General features: G+C 43.0%; 1 protein-coding gene across 2 annotated transcripts in view; it reads right to left on the reverse strand.

Annotated features, from left to right (window-relative positions):
- LOC137654748 (uncharacterized) overlaps window positions 1–21,404 on the reverse strand; it is a 120,800-nt gene that overhangs the window by 28,178 nt on the left and 71,218 nt on the right. For both annotated transcript variants that reach the window (XM_068388671.1, XM_068388670.1), the window contains exons 53-58: window positions 21,258–21,394; window positions 20,127–20,232; window positions 19,245–19,429; window positions 16,286–16,436; window positions 14,652–14,859; window positions 13,774–13,985 (exon numbers count right to left, since the gene is read on the reverse strand). In XM_068388671.1, the coding sequence (XP_068244772.1) occupies window positions 13,774–13,985; window positions 14,652–14,859; window positions 16,286–16,436; window positions 19,245–19,429; window positions 20,127–20,232; window positions 21,258–21,394 (999 nt within the window). The remainder of the gene's footprint in view (window positions 1–13,773; window positions 13,986–14,651; window positions 14,860–16,285; window positions 16,437–19,244; window positions 19,430–20,126; window positions 20,233–21,257; window positions 21,395–21,404) is intronic.

Consider the following 21,404-nt stretch of genomic DNA (forward strand, 5'->3'; position numbering starts at 1 on the left):
TACTACTGCATTCGTTGCTACGAATGGTCCCAGGGTGTAGCAGTACTCGTAAAGAGACTGGACATCTTTGAGATAGAATGATGCGAACACTGACTTGCTTCTCCAATAGGTTGCATCCATAACACTCTGCAGAGAATGGCTCTGTTTGAAGGCCACTGAAGTAGCCACAGCTCCCACTTCATGTGTCCTTACCTTCAGCAAAGCAAGGTCTTCTTCCTTCAGATGAGAATGTGCTTCCCTAATCAGAAGCCTGAATAGTAAGAAACTGAGTTCTTAGAACTTGGAAAAGAAGGTTTCTTGATAGCACACCATAAGGCTTCTGATTGTCCTCGTAAAGGTTAAGACCTTTTTAGATAGTACCTAAGAGCTCTAACTGGGCAAAGTACTCTCTCCAGTTCATTCCCCACCAAGTTGGACAGGCTTGGGATCTCGAACGACTTAGGCCAAGGACGTGAAGGAAGCTCGTTTAGCAAAAACCGAGCTGCAAGGAACATGTAGCCGTTTCAGATGTGAAAACAATGATCCTGCTGAAGGCGTGGATCTCACCTACTCTTTTAGCTGTTGTCAAGCACACGAGGAAAAGAGTTTTTAATGTGAGGTCCTAAAAAGAGGCTGATTGGAGAGGTTCAAATCTTGATGACATAAGGAACCTTAGGACCACGTCTAGATTCCAGCCTGGAGTGGACAACCGACGTTCCTTTGAGGTCTCAAAAGACCTAGGGAGGTCCTGTAGATCTTTGTTGGTGGAAAGATCCAAGCCTCTGTGGCGGAAAACCGCTGCCAACATACTTCTGTAACCCTTGATCGTAGGAGCTGAAAGGGATCTTACTTTCCTTAGATATAACAGGAAGTCAGCAATCTGGGTTACAGTGGTACTGGTTGAGGAAACTGCATTGGTCTTGTACCAGCTACGGAAGACTTCCCCTTGAGACTGATAGATTCTGAGAGTGGATGTTCTCCTTGCTTTGGCAATCGCTCTGGCTGCCTCCTTAGAAAAGCCCCTAGCTCTTGAGAGTCTTTCGAAAGTCTGAAGGCAGTCAGACGAAGAGCGTGGAGGTTTGGGTGTACCTTCTTTACGTGAGGTAGACGTAGAAGGTTCACTCCTAGAGGAAGAGTCCTGTGAATGTCGACCAGCCATTGCAGTACCTCTAAGAACCATTCTCTCGCGGGCCAGAGCGGAGCCAACCAACGTCAGCCGTGTCCCTTTGCGAGAGGAGAACTTCTGAAGTACCCTGTTGACAATCTTGAACGGCGGGAATGCATACAGGTCGAGATGGAACCAATCCAGCAGAAAAGCATCCACGTGAACTGCTGCTGGGTCTGGAATCGGAGAACAATACAACAGGAGTCTCTAGGTTATCGAGGTAGCGAACAGATCTATGGTTGGCTGACCCCACAGGGCCCAAAGTCTGCTGCAAACATTCTTGTGAAGGGTCCACTCTGTGGGGATGACCTGACCCTTCCGGCTGAGGTGATCTGCCATGACATTCATACCGCCCTGAATGAACCTCGTTACCAGCGTGAGCTTTCGATCTTTAGACCAGATGAGGAGGTCCCTTGCGATCTAGAACAACTTCACGAAAGAGTCCCTCCCTGCTTGAAGATGTAAGCCAGGGCTGTGGTGTTGTCAGAATCCACCTCCACCACTTTGTTAAGCTGGAGGGACTTGAAGTTTATCAAGGCCAGAAGAACCGCCAACAACTCCTTGCAATTGATGTGAAGTGTCCTTTGCTCCTGATTCCATGTTCCCGAGCATTCCTGTCCGTCCAAAGTCGCACCCCAGCCCGTGTCTGATGCGTCCGAGAGGAGACGGCGGTCGGGTTTCTGAACAGCCAAAGGTAGACTTCCTTGAGAAGAAAGCTGTTCTTACACCACGCGAGAGAAGACCTCCTCTCTTCGGAAACAGGAACTGAGACCGTCTCTAGCGTCATGTCCTTTATCCAGTGAGCAGCTAGATGATACTGAAGGGGGGGAGGTGGAGTCTCCCTAACACGATGAACAGGGCCAGCGATGAAAGTGTCCCTGTTAGACTCATCCACTACCTGACTGAGCATCGGTTCCTTCTCAGCATGCTCTGGATGCATTCTAGGGCTTGGAAGATCCTTGGGGCCGACGGAAAAGCCCGAAAAGCTCGACTCTGAAGATCCATACCCAGGGAGACAATGGTCTGGGATGGGACGAGCTGAGACTCCTCAAAATTGACCAGGAGGCCCAGTTCCTTGGTCAGATCCATAGTCCATCTGAGAATCTCCAGACAGCGACGACTTGTGGGAGCTCTTAAAAGCCAGTCGTCTGACGGAGCCGGACACAAGATCATGGTACTGCTGCACAGTCTGTGAACTGTCAACCATGGGGAAGCGAGGAAGTACCGTGACAACCCGAAGCTGTCTAGACTGTCTGGGTCGTACAGACAACTCCTTATCGGGTTGCTGAGGTTGCCGCACTGCGTCACAACAAGTCACTTCTGCTGGTTGTTGAACGTCTTCCCAGTGACACACTGACTCCGTAAACAAAAAATCCTCTAACAAGGACTAAGCTTGGACTGCATGTCTTGCAACACAGCTCAAGGTCTATGGGAGCAGGTGTGGTAACAGACGGGGTTAGCGACTGAAGTGGAACCATTACCTTCCCTGGAAGCATGTTATGCTTAAATAAAAGTCCATAGGAGGCTACGCAGCTAAAGGCTCCTCTCCAAATGACAGAGTCCTCAAGGGAATATCAGAAGGAGGGAGAAAAGCACTTTCTCATCTACAGGGACCATATCCGAGAAAAGCTAAGTTCTCTCAGTGAGGGTTTCACTGGTGCAAAAGCAGCAGACTAGAAGGCAACGTTATGAAACTGCTTGACAGTCTAGTGAGTTGGCAACAACCAAAGATGTATGACTGAGAAGCATGCGGTAAGGTATGCAGAGCATGTTGTATGCAGAGCATGCTGTATGCAGAGCATGCTGTATGTAGAGCATGCTGTATGCAGAGCATGCTGTATGCAGAGCATGCTGTATGCAGAGCATGCTGTATGCAGAGCATGCTGTATGTAGAGCATGCTGTATGCAGAGCATGCTGTATGCAGAGCATGCTGTAAGGTAAGCAGAGCGTGTTGCATGGCATGTAACATTTCTCAGAAATTCCATGACCAGTGCTAGAGTGAGTAATATCGCATTACTGTCCATTGAAAGTGCACGTGCCGAGGGAATTGATTTAGACTGTTTTGTTGATGAATTTGATAGCCGGCATGATAATCGTAGAATTAAGCTGCACTAAATGTACTATAATCTACTTCACCTCAGGAAAGGGAAACTCGCCCTGTTGGCAACACTGCATTACTTCATGCATGCTTGCATGGGGTTTTAATATCAACATAATATTTACCTTACATTCATAACTCATGATTCATTTTTGTTTTGAAGATATTTTTGCCATATTTTGCGATTTTGTTAAAAATATATTGCAAGGAATACATATATATTTTTATATTAAGTAATACAAATAACCTCCATTATCATAATGTTTGTGTAGGCATACATGTATATGATTACAAATGCAAGTTATGAAAGTAATGAGGTGTTATTATTGTCATTTGTTATTTCCAAGTTGAATGGGAAGAGGCTCAAGTTGAGGAGAAAGTGGCAGATGCATGCGTTGAGGTGGCTGACTCATAGCATGAGGTTGCTGCCTCAAGAGTTGCGCTTGCTGTAAGGGTTGCGGATGCGCAATAGCAGGTTCCTGAGGAACGAGTTGAGGTTCCTGAGGTGTGAGCTGCGAGAGTTGAGGTAGCGGCTGCGCAGAACGCAGTTCTTGTCTCGCTTTGAGGAGGGTTGAGGTCGCTGCAGCGAGTGCTGAGGTGGCTGCCTCATTGATGGAAGAGGTTGTCGTACCTCAAGAGATTGTTGCCTCGCTGGTGGAACCGCAAGCGGAAGCGGAGGAAGTAAGGCATAAGATTCCTGCTCCCATTGCTGAGGTTGCCTTAAGGAAGGCGGAGGTTGCTGCACACCGCTGGTAACTGGCAACTCAGTACGCGGTAAGGTATCCTGAGGAACCTCAACATCGTACGCCTGGCAGACTGGACTGCGGAGAGGCGGAGCGATCGCAGGAGGAGGTGTAACCTTCTCAGCCTGACACTCACGCATTAAGACCGCAAGCTGTGACTGCATGGACTGCAGCAAAGTCATCTTGGGGTCGGCAGACGCTAAGGTCTGCTGAGGCAAAGCCTTAACAGAAGATGAGGTCTGTTGCGGCATCACCTTACCTCTCTTAGGAGGTGTGCAGTCACCTGATGACTGCGGAGAGTCAGAGCTAACCCAATGACTGCATCCGGGTTGTTGAACTCTAGAGGTCTGGACTTTACGTTTAAGAGGTCTTGAGACCTGAGTCCAGCGTTTTCTCCCCGAAATTTCTTCTGCAGACGAGTAAAATAAGGGCTCAATCGTCTGCGGGTGGGAGTGACGGTCTCTGTAAGACACGCCCGCAACCACCGAGGATACTTCTGTGCGCCGATCAAGGCCTGCCGAACCCTTTTGCCCTTCGACATTGCTTCTCCCCTGGGCTTGGGAGCTTACAAGAGGTCCCGGACTGGGAGGACGACTGGCACGCACAGAAGTACCCTCACGCACAACACTGACACACTTTGCGCTAATCACTTATCACTTTTGAATTTCTGTTTGCACTTATTTCACTGAACTCGAAACTTTAAGTGGTTTGTTCCTGAAACACGCAATTCTATCCTTCCTTAAAAGTTAGTAATTGCGAAAACAGAATTACAATGTAACAGAAAAATCTAATGAAGGATAAATAATTCAGTGGCTGGAAAGAGACTAAACACTAGATCAAATAAACTACGTTTAAAATCTCTCACCGCATAAAGCTTGAGAACAAGAATAAACTCTAGAAACGTTTACCTTCTTCCCCTAAAGAGACTAGGGAGAAGAGCAAAAACGATAACAACGTTACCCGCTTGAACGAAACGTTTATCCAGCTCTCTCTCCCTCCGTCTCTATCTCTCTCTCTCTCTCTCTCTCTCTTGACTTAGAACCTGAGAGAAGAGCCCAATCATATATACTCGTTAAAACATATTATTGTTAAAGGAAAAAAACTGAAAGATTTCCCAAATAAAAAAGGGATTTTGACGTAGGAAAAATCTATTTCTGGGCGAGGGACCTGTGCCGCCCAGTGAATAAGCTCCATTTAGCACTTATTCCTAGGTAATTTACTGCTAAATATACCAGAGAAAAAATGTAAAGGAGTGCTAGGTTAACTAGCTCGCTCACCTATTGGTGTCGGTATAAAATTGGGCGTATATTCCAGAGGTCCCGCACTATTTAGATTAATCCACGACAGAGAACCCCAATAGAGGAGAGCCGTTCAACCTCACTCGGTACTACTACAATGCATCCGCTCAGAACCCAACTCCTTAGCACCCAAAGTTTGGGGACTCCAAGGGAGAGGAGCTGGGAGGGTTCACTGGGCGGCACAGGTCCCTCGCCCAGAAATAGATTTTTCCTACGTCAAAATCCCTTTTCTGGGCTCGAACCTGTGCCGCCCAGTGAATCTATACAAGAGAAAAATGTCACCAAACTTGCAAAATAAAGGAAAAAACATAAGCGTAAGAGAAATACAGGATGCTTTAATCAGAGATGAGTACCAAAAAACAATTATAAGGGTATCTTAAATATGAACATAAATCCAATAAGGTAGGTATAATAATGCCGTGAGTGATAATATATACAGATACTCAGGAGCATAAAAATTTACAAATATAATAACAGTATTCAGGTGCGAGACCAACGAATACAATAGGGTATAAATGAGGCAGGTAAGAGGGAGAGATAAAGAGTCAAGGCATTAACCTGTGAGTTACTCGGGAGTAACTACGCTCCCTGCGGCTACTGTAGAAAATTTTAGGGCTTCCAAATGTTTAAGGTAGTGTTTCTTGAACACTGACGGTGATTTCCACCCTGTATACCTGGAAAGGTCTGTAAAATTCATGTGGTGAAAGAAGTTCACCGAGGTGGCAACCGCCCTGATATCATGTGCAAGAGGAAAAGAGTCAGGGTTAGCTTGTTTAATAAAATACAAAATTTGTTGCCTGATCCCTTTAATAGTAATGGTACCGCCTTGTTCTCTAACGAATAGAGGCCCCGAGGAGTTAGAGGAGGTCCGGGATAGATAAGACCTAAGAGTAGTGACAGGGCACAGCGACGGATCTTGCGTGAGGGGAACAATTTTCCAGGAGGTCCATCTGTTTTGAGGGTCTTCATTCTTAGCCAAAAAGAATTTGTTAGGAGAAAGAAGGACCTCTCCTGAAGGCAGAAAGTCAATATGACCCGGGTCTCTCGACAAGGCTGCCAATTCAGAAATTCTTGCCCCGGAAGCCAAGCTCACTAGGAAAAGTGTTTTCCTGAGAAGGGGCATGTAATCACAAGAACTGTTAATGGTATCAGAAGCCAATTTGAGTACGTCATTAAGGAACCAGGTCACCGGGGTAGGACGAGTAACCGGTTTCAGTCTGGCACAAGCTTTCGGAATTGAAGCTAACAAAGAGTCGGTTAAGTCTATGTTAAAACCCACTAGGAAGATCTTTTTCAGAGCCGATTTAATAGTGGTGATAGTATTGGCTGCCAGACCTGATTCTAATAAAGATCTAAAGAAAGTGACTGTAAGGTTCAAGTTCATACAGTTCACGTCTGAGTCTATTAAAAATTTTGCCAACTTTTTAACTGCAGAGTCATACTGACGGATGGTGGAATCCCGTTTATCTGATTCTAGGAACAAGGTGTTTTGAGGATCAATATTGGCACCATGCATAGCCGCAAACTTCATAAAGTCCATAAAGTTAGGGCGCTCTGAATGTTTGAGAAAGCGTACACAACGCGTGCTTGTACTATCTGAGACAGAACCGGATTGGGTATCGGGTGAGGGTATAGTCTCAACTCCCGCAGGAGAGGATACCAGTTGCTCTTGGGCCAGTTGGGTGCGACCAAGGCTACTTGTCCCTTGAAGGATCTCAGTTTGTCTAGAACTTTCAGCAAAAGATTCACCGGGGGAAAGAGATAAATCTTTTCCCAGTTGTCCCAATTCTGTGACATGGCGTCTGTGGCGTAAGCCTGAGGGTCTAGATTGGGAGCCACATATACTCTCAATTTGTGGTTGGATTCCGTGGCGAAGAGGTCCACTTGGAGACCGGGAACCTGAGAGAGAATCCACCGAAATGACTTTAGATCGAGTGACCATTCCGATTCTAGAGGGGAGGTCCGGGACAGGGCGTCTGCCACTACATTCCGGACTCCCGCCAGGTGGACAGCTGAAAGATGCCAACGGTTCGAGGCTGCTAGGGAGAATATGGCTATTAGAACATGGTTCAGAGGCCCTGACTTTGACCCGCCTCTGTTGAGGCAGCGGACCACCACTTCGCTGTCGAGGACCAGACGAAGGTGTTGTTTCTTGGGAAGAGCGAGACGTTTCAGGGTTAGAAGAACTGCCATGGCCTCTAGCACATTGATGTGAAAATGGCGGAACAAGGGAGTCCAAAGACCTTGAACTTTCTTGAGCTGAGAATAGCCGCCCCAACCTGATAGGGATGCGTCTGTGTGAATGATTAATTCCGGGGGCGGAAATCGAAGGGGAACTGACTTTGACAGACTGTTTGCTCTTGTCCAAGGAAGAAGTCTTTCCCGTAGAATGGGAGGAAGGCGGACTTTCCTGTCCCGGAGCTTCCGGTTCGCCCTCGAACGCCAGACACGATTGATATCTTTCAATTTTGCCTTCAGAAGAAGATCCGTCACTGAGGCAAACTGAAGGGAACCCAGAATCTTCTCTTGAAGCCGTCTGGAACTTACTTTGTCTTTGAGAAAGCGTTTGGTGTTTCTTGCAATCTCTAACCTCTTGGGTCTGGGAAGACACAGAGTATGAGATATAAGATCCCATTGCAGGCCGAGCCATTGGAACTTCGATTTTGGAAGAAGACGGGACTTCTTGAAGTTGATCTGGAAGCCTAGAGATTGAAGATAATGGATGACTTTGTGAGTGGCTTTTAGGCAATTTTGGGAGGTGTCTGACCAAATGAGCCAGTCGTCCAGATAGGCTACTACTTGAATCCCTTGATTCCTGAGTTCCTGAACAGCGACTTCTGCTAGCTTTGTGAAGATCCTTGGGGCAATGTTGAGCCCGAAAGGCATCACCTTGAAGGAGTAACTTTTGTCCCCTAAGCGAAAGCCTAGGTACGGACGGAAGTGTCTCGCTATCGGGACGTGATAGTAGGCGTCTGTAAGATCGATAGAGGTGGTGACGGCCCCACGGGGAAGTAAGGTCCGCACCTGCGAGACGGTAAGCATTCGAAACTTGTCGCATTGAATGGACAAGTTGAGAAGGGATAGATCTAGAATCACTCTTCTCTTGTCTGAATCCTTCTTCGGAACACTGAACAGCCGACCTTGAAACTTCAGATGTTTCGTTTCTTGTATGGCATTCTTTTGTAAAAGTTCCTGGACAAATTCGACCAGGTCCGGAGTGGAATGTTGACGAAATTTGTTCGGAGGAGGAGGTCCTTGAATCCAACTCCACCCTAGTCCCTTGGAGATGATACTGAACGCCCAGGGACTGAACCTCCATTTGTTGCGGAAGGCATAGAGCCTCCCCCCTACCTGCTGCACCTCAGTATTGGTTTGAGGAGTTGCCTCCACGTCCGCCTCGGAAGTTCTTTCCTCTGCGAAAGGCTCTTCCCCTGCCTTTGTTCTGGTTAGAGCCACGGTGGTAGCCTCTACCTCTACCATAACTCTGGGAAGAGCTATGAGCCTCGTAGGACTGGTTAAAGGCAGGGGAAGTGGCGGAGGCACCAGAAAGCTGGCTCTTAGGTAGCAGAACGGTGACATAGTCATCCGAAGGAGCCCGAGAGGTGGAAGGCTGTGCAGGGGCAACAGAAGATGGAGGAAGAGGCAGCCGGAAGTTGGATGAAGCACTCTGTTGTTGCCTGAACTGGGTGGAGGTATATGGTCTAAGCTTCTTCCTACCCCGGGCTTGATAATTTGCGGGGTCATACTTGCGTTTAGGGGTCAAACCCCAACGGGCTTTAAGGCTCTGATTAACCCTAGTGGCCTCCGCCAAGACTTCCTCTACGAGATCCTCGGGGAAGAGATTTGAACCCCAACAGGAGGACCGGATGAGTTTATTAGGTTCATGCCTAATCGTCGCCTCAGCTAGAACATGCTTGCGACATCTGCGTTTAGCAGTAGCAAAGTCATATAAGTCATAATATAACGACTGTAGCGTAGCCTTGTTGAGAGACTTAAAAATACTCTCCGTATCGTAAGTCAAGGCTATCGACTCCGTGGATGTGGCCAGGTTTAGAGTACGGCCAACACGTAGGCGGGAATCATATTCCTGTTTAATGAGAGATTCCGGGAGACGGGGAAGCTTCTCACTAAACAAGACTGAGGCACAGTCTGCTGCAAGCTTGCCGGAGGTAAAGGTGGTATGGACGTTGTCCCAACACTCAATACCTGAGGGAAGAAGGAGGGAGATTGGATCCACTTCTCGGATGGGAGGCAAGGGCTTCTCCTCCAGAGCATATTGAAAGGCAAGCTCTGCCACCTTATTGACGCATGGAGTCAAGGTGTTCTTGTCCATTAAGAACATCGTAAAGGAGCTTTTATGAGGCGTCAGCATGGTGTTAGTGCAGCCGATGTCATTCAAAAATCTGGCCCAAACAGATTGGGCTTGCTCCTTCGGGAAGATGACCGTCTCTTTGGGGACCTTGTCTAATCGGACTAAAGCTTCCTCGGTAAGTCTGGCATAACCATGAAATGGAAATGCCAGACCCGGAGGAAAGAATTCAAAGTCCTCTAGAGGGCGAGTGCCAAGGCCCTCCAGAGTCAACATTCCGTCTGAGAACGGGGAATGAAGAGCCATCCGCCAGGGGTTGTTCTTGGCAAACGGCGGGAGCTTAGAGGCATCCGGTATGAGAGAGCTTTGGACTCTCTCCGGAGCTCCTTGCTCTAAAGCCCCAATTCTCTGACCGAAGTTAGAGAACATCGTGTCCATCCTCGACTGCATCTCCGAAACCAACTTTTCCTGCATCTCCGACACGATGCGAAGCATAGCTGATTCGGAAAGGCCCGGGCTAGCAGCAGGAGGGGCGGAAGGAACTCCCGGGTCGTGAGACTTAGAGGAGGAACCAGAGGTCTTTAAAGACGGGTTTGTACCAGGTTTAGAGCCATGAGAAGTCTTGTGAGGCTTGCGAGCTTTGGGTAAGGTCCTTGAAGTAGACTTATCCTTAGGGGGAACCGGGTATGAACGTTGAGACGAATCACGGTCCCCAGAAAATCCAAGAAAGGAAGAGCGATCAGAAGAAGAAGAAAGAGCGGGGCTGAGGATAGGAATCTCAGCGCCGGACACACCTGCCTCACTTACCACCCTACCTGTATCCGGCTCGTCTAGCAACATTGGTTCGACGTCCAGGTTCATGGAGGCAACATTGTCCTCCAGACCTCCGGGGGCGTCCGATGGATCTTGCTCTGGGTCGATGAGACCCGTTATAGTGGCATCAATGTGGGCAATGATGGGAGCTGCCACATGCCTAGCCACAGCAGCTGAAGACTTGGCGTTGGGGTAAACCATGGTGCAGTAGTCCTCAGATAGGACGTACGGCCGCTTAGACTTTACATTCCGGGCAAAACCACCAACCCACACCTTCAGTGTGGCCCGAGCCGCAGACTTTTGCTCCGGGGATGCCTGAAATAATAGTGGGAATTATAAAAGGGAAACTCCCAATGATCCTTCAAGACCATAGATATCTTACTAATAGTAAATAAAATAAGAAGGCAATATAGCCAACGGGACTCACCGAGTCAGAACCAAGGGTAGTGATGAGGTCGAAGCAAATCACACAGTTATCCGGGTGCCATACCACAACGTCTTCCAGTTGAACCCCACAAGGGGCGTGAGATCGGCAGACGGAGTGGCCACAAGGCTGGTGCAGAACAGCTGCACAGGCCGGCGTCAGACAATGCACCATCTGTAAAAAGAATAGTATATGAGAAACTGTAATTCTCTTAATTAGGGGCGGGTCTGGAGGACCCGGGCCTAACATAGGTCTAACACAAGATTAGAGCCTAACTACTATTCTATAAGTGGCCTAACATAGGTCTAACACAAGAATAGAGTTTAACTATACTATTCTTTTAAGTAGGGCCTAAAATAGGTCTAACACAAGATTAGACTGTAAAAAATAAAATAAAATTTTTTTTTTTTTTTTTTTTTTTTTTTTTTTTTTTTTTTTTTTTTTTTTTTTTTTTTTTTTTTTTTTAGGGGCGGGTCCGGAGGACCCGGGCCTAACATAGGTCTAACGCAAGGTTAGAGCTTAACTATAATATTCTTACATAGGGGCGGGACCGGGGGTCCCGGGCCTAAACATAAGTCTAACTTGAAACTAAAGTATAGCCATCCAATCCGGTCAAGCCGGGAGCATAAAAAAGGATGCAAAAACAAGGAATTAAGACACATAGTGTCTGATTTCCCGGGGTGGGGTAGACCCCGGCCGGGAAATAAAGGTATATTCAATACCAATTCCTTTAGGGACTCCGGGGTAGTGATCTGTCATATATAATCATCATAGGAAATGTTATAAAATAATAGGGGGGCGGAACTGTAACTAAGAACTGCCAATCGAACCCGGAGGGTTTCGTATAACATAAGCCAGAATGAAAAGTGAATATAAAATAGGGTACACCGGGATCCAACTCTGTAGACCGGTGGCCAACCAGACTAGACAGAGACTAAACCGCCGGGCCACCCGGAGGACAAAGTCCATAAACACTTAACTACCCCCTCTAAAAGGAGGGAAGGCAACGGTCCCTTAGTGGAGGGGGGGAGAAGCCTAGCCTCCCACCTAGCTAGAGGGGGAGCGTGGGGGAGGATCACGTGATACGAGGCAGCAGGGCTACCAACTGACGATCCCCAATCAGACAGATCAAACGGAGTAATGGCACAAATATTCATTATAATAATAATAATAGCGTTAAATATATGAATAAACACATTGAAAATTTTTGGGCAAGGCATGCAACATAAATAATTAAATCACAAAAGACACACCTGATGGCTAAAATAACATTGCCGCCTTAGCACGGTCGGCAGCCATAGCGATACGTAAATGATATCGGCCCAAAATTTGAACCACGAGGATTCTAGACGCTAAATAATGAATATTCACAATAACAAATAATATTTGATAAAAAAAATAATACACATAGTAACACCGCAAGTGAAAATTAAAAGCTCTCAAAAACAGGAGTACCAACTGTAGTGAAATCAAGCAAGATCGGTATGAACGAAGAGAATAAACTCCTATAATATAAATATTAAACGATCTAGGTTGCTCAAAACACAGTAAAATCCAGCTTGGTACTTAACATAGACGGTGTCTCCTGGGAAACCGACGAAGAAGCCATAATTCACTAGAAAATATCCAAAAGCGAGAGCACCAGAAAAAAAGCGGGTTACTTTGAACGTTGTGCTAAAAGGAGTAGGTTCTGAGCGGATGCATTGTAGTAGTACCGAGTGAGGTTGAACGGCTCTCCTCTATTGGGGTTCTCTGTCGTGGATTAATCTAAATAGTGCGGGACCTCTGGAATATACGCCCAATTTTATACCGACACCAATAGGTGAGCGAGCTAGTTAACCTAGCACTCCTTTACATTTTTTCTCTGGTATATTTAGCAGTAAATTACCTAGGAATAAGTGCTAAATGGAGCTTATTCACTGGGCGGCACAGGTTCGAGCCCAGAAAGTTCCTTTATTAGAATTAAAACCATTAAGCTAAGAAAGAATGAACAAAACGCTATAAACAGTTTACTCTTACTGCAACGTGACACCGTGAAAATTCTCTCTCTATCGTAACGATAGAGCGCAAGTTGAACGTTCTGAACGTCAACAACTGCAGAGACAAAACAAAACGTTAGTTCAACTTTGAAACAGTACGAGACTATCAAAGAAATTCTTTCAAAAACATTAAAATAGCATAATATGTTAACAGGTAAAACCGAAATGACGGGCTCAATGTTAATTAACTTCGGTACAAGAAAAGACCGCCTACTATTAGGAAAGGTCGAATATAAACAAATATAAAAATTAATTTTAATAAATTTATAAAAAAAAAAGGAAGTTAATCGAAGAGGCCTATAAAAGGCGGAGAGATTATAACTTTGTATTAAGAAAGAGAGTCTATACTCTCTTAGACACCAACACTTCCGTCTAAGGGAAGGGTCGGCCATTTAAAGGTGAAAGAGAGTTCATACTCTCTTCGTCACCATAAATAATCAAATTAATTCCAAAAGCTAGCTAAGCTGATAATAAAACTTCCTGAATAGCGAAAGCTGAAATCTTAGAGCAATACTTCACCAAAAACCGTGAACAAGACTCCAAAATTTTAAGCGTATCCATGAACGTCTTGCCGGAAGCACGACAGAGGAAAAATTGAAGTGGTGTCAACAAGAAGTACTGCAGTACCTGGCCACAGGTGGCGCTTGTGAGTACACCCCCCTCTTGTATAGCGATCGCTGGCGTATCCCTTCCGTAGAATTCTGTCGGGCAACGGAGTTGACAGCTACATGATTATCGGGTAAGTTTAATATTGAAAAAATACGATATTGATCAAAATGTTTTTAAGCATAATTTCAAAACAACAGGGTATCTTCCTCATTAAAATGAATATTTAAAATCGCTCAATTCCTACCCACAAATACTGGCACTACCAAGTCTATAAATATGCTAGCAGATATGTTACCATCATTTCATCCTTCAACTCAGGTCTCCATTTCAGGTACGATGTGAGAAGCCGAGAATGATTCAGCCTGAAGGAGAACTGAGCATCTGAAACCCAATAAGGTCGTTTCTCCTCTTCTTCACTCAGTCTGGCCGGTCTTCGGTGCTTCATAGAGAAGCGAGCGTGACGTAGGTCCTCAATCCCGCCTTCCAACACAACTTGTTCAGCAATAACTGAAACGAAGAAGACCATTTTATAATAGTATTGGAGTACAATATATGATATTCTATTTTCATTGTCTTCTCATCTTTCGATAAGTATTGTTGTTGCAAAAATTCCTGTATTCATTATGTAAACTTAGGAAAGTGAAAGATATGTTCTTCCATTCCTAAATTGTTTGAAAAAAAAAAAAAATGGCTTATCTTATACTTGAGGTTTGCTTGACAAAAGCAGAAAGCACTAGAGTGATAAGATAGAACTTTCGGTACTAACTTAACTTGCCTACTCCAGGGAAGCACTTGAATCAAATGATGCATTCTGGGGACATGGAATTTTCATGTAAAAACAATAGACCAAAACACCATAAAGAAAACTTACATCAAGGGATGAGGGGATTTTAAGAAGACTACATCAATGGAAAGGGAGACTCCATTTAAGACTTTAATAGGAAAATGGGGATTTTAACAATCCTTACATCTAGGGAAAAGGGAATTTCCAGAAGAACTACATCAAGTAAATAAGCATTATGTAGAAGAACTACATCTGGATAATCATGGTTACATAGAAGAATTACATCCCAGGAATGTCATGTAAGAGGCATGTACTGAAGAATGAGCGCTCTGACAAAAAAATTAAGTAAAAATATACTGCAACAAGTGTTATGTAAAAAATATCCTTACATCTGGGGAATGAAGTATCATAGGATGTATCATTGGAGAGGAGGTTGTCAAAGGTAATAGTGACAATTGGATGCGAGGGGTGTACTTGCAGGTACGTCATCAATGGCACGTCCTGGTCCGGTACACTGGTGGCTGCGATGGTCCACTGTCCTTCTGTGTCCTGTTCCATTTCCACGTGGATGTCAATCAACTTCCTCCATGTGTCAAGCTGTAGCAGTGATGATTCAAAGGTTTAAAGGTCGCTTGTGAATGGCAGAGGTAAGGGAAAGGATAATGCCCTATGCCTACACACAGGATAATGCCATAGAGACTGGCTATATATAAATATGATCAGTGATCAAGCTCATTTCCATCACGCTAGGATTAGGGAGGGCCAGGCAATGGCTGCTGATGACTCAAGTAGACTTGTAGATTAGTCCAAACATCCTACCCCTTGCTCACAAGGATAGCGAGGTTGCAGACACTACTAGAAACTATCGAGCTTGAGCAGGTCTCAAACTCCCGTCCAACAGATTGGCAAGCAGGGATGTTTCCAATATTATTCGTGACATTTTCAAGTCATTCTTAGACAACAAACATATAGGCAATAAAAATATTTTCTTTATACAGGTACTCTGAATTACCTTCAGATTGATAAATGTGAAAACTAGCTCACTGGACTGGGCTGAATTTATCACTCAGTGAATATCAAAGTCAATAAAAATGACAAAACAGTTTTTGAAAACTATGACACATAAATACAGTACACATAAAACCCTTGACAGAGAGAGAGAGAGAGAGAGAGAGAGAGAGAGAGAGAGAGAGAGAGAGCACTAATCACTTATGTCCATATACTGTAGGTATTGGATAAAAAAACTTAGCACACCAAATGCCTGCTCTTGTAAAGATTGCTGTATATATTAAAGCCAGAAGTAAAGTTCTAAATATTTGAAAAAAAAAAAAAAACCTTTGGTGTGTGAAAATATCTATGAAATTTATATCTCAGCAGGAGACAAATTCACACATTGTGACACAACTGAAACAAGAATTTGCAACTATAACAGTAACACATCTTCAGTCTTTAGCAGTTTTGCTTGGTTACTAAAGCATTGAAATAGTCGAGAAATTCCGGGTACATTTTAACAATGAGAAAACAGTACTTATGTAAAATAAAATTCTAAACTTAGGAAAGTTATTTAGTTTGATGGTTTTAAATATATAAGAATTGGTAACTCTGACTAAGACCGTAATTTATTTGGTCTTTTTTATATTTACCTGGTTAAAACATTGTTAATTTTATCTTAGCTGATTTAAAATATAATATGAGTTTGGCATGAAGCCCTGAGTAATTATTAGCTGACAATAGAATTTTCTTTATTCTATTAGTAATTTTGTTCAGAAAAGCATCTTTAAAAAAGCTGATAACCCGAGCTGAAGGAAGCTAAACACAAAAATTTACTTAACCTAATTGGAGCATACAAGTAACTTTCCCTCGCTATATACAGTAATAGTGACATGACTGCTAGAAATCTGCTTGTCATTTGTTCATTTAAAATAACATTTCACCCAATCAAGATTCAACAGAAGATAATATACACAAAGCAAAGATGGGAATCTAAATGTTTTGCAAGGAGAAAAACAGAAATCTTGCTTACCGAAGTCTGCAAAGTTTGTTCCAAAGTGTCCACGACGGTCACGAAATATGCCGTGCTGGTATATTCGGTCTTATTGGTATACAGGAAATGCTGTAGTAAAGAATATCTTCCTTCATCCAGAGTCAGTGATCCATTGGTTTGAACCAGCAAGCTACAAAAGACCATTTACAACATGATATATTATCAGGGGGTAGAAGCAATTTCTTCTATAATGTTTGAATGATGTCTCTAGATATATGAATGAATGAATATTGCAATCTTAATTACCCCCCTTTTACCCCCAATGGACGTACTGGTAGGTTTCACGAAACTCATCCCTTTACCCCCATGGACGTACCGGTACGTCCTTGCAAAAAACTGCTATTTACATTTTTTTGCATATTTCTGGGTCGACCTGTGGCGGCCGGTGAAAAGGGGTCCTTCTAATACACTTTTCTGATAAAATCTTCCAATTATACCAGAGAAAGATAAAAGCATGGAATGCAGAGGTTACTACCCTCGCGCGAGCACCTTGTGGGTGTCGTGTATAAAGCAAAGGCGCGTGAAAGCCACTATTCATAGGCTGTCTTCCATTTAGTTACTGTAATTCCTTCGTCAAAGGGATGGGCCGATACAGAGGCACCAGCCAATCTACCAGAGCCACGCCACCCACGTCCCGACGCGAGCGCCATCTGAACTTCATCCTTCTATTTGGACTTGCTCGAGTGTGTGTAATTTGTCGTGCTCTCGGCGTTTTTTCACACTTGTGGATTTATTTCGTCATGACCGAAGCTCCATCTTCACCCATTCCCATGTTAAGTACCATAGTTTGTTTTGACAGCTTTTTGTAGTACCGGGCTTTTGTCATCTAACCAGTATATTCTGTTTTATCTTTACCGTCTGGGCCCGTCCGTCGGCAGCCATTGTTTGTTCCCTTGTCTTGTTGGGAGTTCATCTTAGTCTTGCCCGTTTGGTACTCTGTCACTTAGGTTCTTGGTTAAGTCACTGGCCTTATGCCTTTATGAACCATCATTATTATTATCGTTATTATTCCCATGGTACTTTTTGCTAGCGAGTCCCTGGCCTTATGCCTTTATGAACCATCATTATTATTATCGTTATTATTCCCATGGTACTTTTTGCTAGCAAGTCCAGTCTGCGAACAAGAATAGCATTCTAGCTTTATTATAGTTTAGTACCCACCCCCCCCGAGGCGTTTGTCAGTCGACTATTTCCCTTTAATTCAGGTTTTAGCAGACGTTATTCTTCGTTCGTAGTCTTATTTTGATGTTACAATTTTATTATTATACGCTTATAATAGTGTTGTGTGCTTATTAAGTCCTGATTTGTAACCACGGGAGCGAGAGATTGGGGTTCCCGTTTTCTGTTCTCAGTCACGAGTTACCCCTTTCTCTCGTTTTCTTTCTTAACTCAGGTGGGTGAGTGGATTTCCCGTTTTCCGTTTTGTGCGTTCAACGAATTCTCCCTTCCTCACCCCTCCCTCTACGGGTGTATGATAGCTTACGAGTTATTTAGTTTTGGTTACTTTTCAATTGTTAGCGTTATTTATTAGGTCCCGAGTTCCGTCCTCTCCCCGTTACGGCTTGGGAGTAGTTCTGAACATTTTTCCACTCCGCCTTGAGTTCTACTCCGCCATGAGGGATTCTCAATGACTTTGGAACTTTTGTTATACTGTATATTTATATTGTTTAAATACAACCCTCTGGGACGGCCTTCATATTGTTTAGATACGACCCTCCGGTGGCCCCTACTCCGGTCTCAGGCCACGGCCATATCCACACAAATATCCATTGTTACTACAATTGAGTTATTATTCACAATAGAATTATTCAGGACCTTTCATCGACCTCCGGCTTCACCGGAGATCGTCAAGACGCTTTACTATTATTAGCCTTAGCCTTTAGCTAAGGCCTGTGTTTTATAAATTTCACAATTGAATTATTATTCACAATTGAATTATTCAGGACCTTTCATCGACCTCCGGCTTCACCGGAGATCGCCAATACACTTCACACTTATATTAGCCTTGCCTTTAGCTACGGCTTGTGTTTTATATTTATTTTACGGGCCTGTCACTGCTTCCCCGACCCTCAGAGGTCGGCAGATTGCTTTAGATTATTTATTCTTATTTCATTATTATCACTTTTAGAATGATACAGCCCCATTGCCATTGCTGGAACTTTCATATCTAATATATTTTAATAGGGAGCTCCGGCTCTCACTCACTGAATTCCCTTAAGCACCAATATTGCAATAAACTAAGCTCTGTTAGTAGATTTTTAATCCCTCACCAGAGTTTCAAGGAACATCCAGACTTATGTCTCCTTTCTTTTACAGAAGGTCCGTTGTACTGACCAAGGATGCCCTGCCTCGTTCAACGACCCCGTTGGACATGACCTCTGTCGGTCTCACGCACACTGCGCCATCTCCTTTATCCGGGAACCGGGACAAGCCCCTTATATGGTTTGGTTCCCGGATTTGTACTCGCTCTGTTACGAGTTGTCCTCAATACTGTACTACTGAACGATGATGTAAGTGGGTTTTCCTTTTGTTCCTTATTTATCTTTGGCAGACAGTAATGGTAGGTTTCACAAAACTCATCCCTTTACCCCCATGGACGTACCGGTACGTCCTTGCAAAAAACTGCTATTTACATTTTTTTGCATATTTTTGATAACTTTTCCAAAATAATGAGACCAACCTGACCTCTCTATGACGAAAATTAAGGCTGTTAGCGCAATTTAAAAAAAATATATTGCAAAATGTGCTTGAAAAAGAAAACCCCTGAGGGTTAAGAGATGTAAAGTTCCAAATAGCTTTGGGGGTAAAAGGGCATAAAAGTATGATTTCTTAAACCCTCTATCTGAATTTAAAAAGAAAATTTCTCTTTATTTCATATTCAACAATAACTTACAATCTACTATTTACATAGATATTTACGGCATGAAATGACACTTACTTTGAGTCGACGTGTTGTGCAAGAATTTTGGTGTTGAATATCCTGGAAGTGGGATTGCTTGCATCATCAGAGACGATAAGGTCAAATGCGACATCTTTGCTTTCCTCTGGAGAATACTCGAGCTTCACTTGCAGAGCTAATAACTCTTCAGCGTTTTGTCGAAGCTCACCAGCTAGTGTTACATCCTGTTAACAAAAGGTAAATATGAAGGTTGAGAGAATTTGAAGAATTTAATATTATGATTTAACAAATACAAATTAAACTTGATTAATCAGAATCTTAAGGCAGATTTAAATCTAACAAGCACTATTCTATTAGGTCAGTCCAAGCTGCCTGTGAGACGATTGTTTACATTCGAGATAAATAGCCAGTTCTTTCTATCATAAACATTAAAATACAAAAATTAAGCAACATAAGAAATTTAAAGATTAAAAAATATCTTGACCATTTTATGATCACAGAAAAAACCTCTCTTCAAAAGTGTCAGCATTTTAGTTTGTGGCAGTAAAATCAACCTCTGAATTACAATTTGAAAATGAAAAAAGGAGGAATAAAACTAGCACATGAAACCTTCCTAACTAGAAGTTACCTTCCTTATCGCCTATGGCACTACAAGCTAAAATGAAATAATCAAATCCTCAAAAAATTGATTGCGTATCATTTATATGAAGTTTGTTTTTGTTTCCCACTGTTTATCCTGTGGTATCTTTTTGGTTACGAATGAAATAAGGCTCTAATCCCCCTTGTTATCAATGTCTATCTTAACTGCATGCTAAACCTCCACTTAGTTTTACATTTGAAATAGAAGAATAATTGAAGAAAGTGCTAGATAAGCACTTGTTGCTTTTATTCCCTCCAATATGAGAATCAAGTACATCTTACCTCTTCCAGCAAAGGATGCTGAAGACTGACAAATGCCTTGTGAAGTACTTGCTGAGCCCCACTTTCATCTACATATCCTACTTTACCAATGATTTCCTCCGGTTTGCTGGAAAGTCGAAAAAACAAGATGTTGGTTTATCTGATTCTAGTACTTGTTGTAGTGAAATAAACACAGCATAAAGGCTTTGATAAACAATAAAAAAGTGACACAAATAAATACATGCATTATGAAATAATATTCTAATATTATTTGGCAAATACACCTGATATCAGCAAAACTACCATCAGCTTCTTGAAAAACCTTTTAGTAATGTTATGTACCATACATCTTAAATACCTTATATATTACAGTACCATATCCTGTGCAACTTATTGGATATGGTGTTGTGTTGCACTAAACATCATCAGATTTGTAAATACAGTACTAACAAAAAAAAGTTTGCAAAGGATGGTCACACATGATAACTCCTAACTATACCCTAAGTCATAGAAACCATTACTGTTCTATAATAGAAATTTTAAGTATCTATTCTTATATACAGGAGAACAATATTCCAATAAAAGAAGAACAAAAAAACTATGACATGTCACAAATGGTAGAATCCCCAAAGAAAGAATGAGATCTCCCAACAAAACCAAAGTTTCTGGCATCATTAAAAGATGTTTCCAAATGCTGTAAAAAGAAATCTTGAAGATGAAGAAAACTCAGATATCATAGATAATACTCTTAATGATTAAGTTTGGTGTTAGAGAGACAAAATATGGAATGGGAGTATAGTATAACATTTTAGTATTACTGCAGTTCAACTCCATCTACAACATACTTTACAGCTTAAAAATTTGTTTTTAAATCATAGCCATTTCAATTTGCTTTTGGGGAGAACAATTGAATAAAGACACTGCAACGACCATCTACTGTGCTATCTTAGCACATATCTACACATGTATCAATAATCTATGAAGGTAAAGTCCTCTCTCTTTCTGAAAAACGTTCAATATAGGACTTTGTTGAACCCTTAATTCTATCAAATCTCATTTATTTGTCTGTCTTCATATTTCTATCTACTGCAGAACAAATCAAAGGTGATAACGTAAATATTATTAACAATGAATATCGCTACCTTATCATACCTTGTATTTTCATAGTCCCAGTTATATTTGATGAAAGCATCTAAGCCATAAGGCGACCTCCTGTAGTAGCCATCGAGTAATACTGTGCGATATGGCTGAGAAAACTTTCCTGTCAGTATGTGTTCTTTGGTGAAACCCTGCAAGTAA

Source organism: Palaemon carinicauda, chromosome 15 (assembly GCF_036898095.1).
Source record: "Palaemon carinicauda isolate YSFRI2023 chromosome 15, ASM3689809v2, whole genome shotgun sequence".
Taxonomy (NCBI): Eukaryota; Metazoa; Arthropoda; class Malacostraca; order Decapoda; family Palaemonidae; genus Palaemon; species Palaemon carinicauda.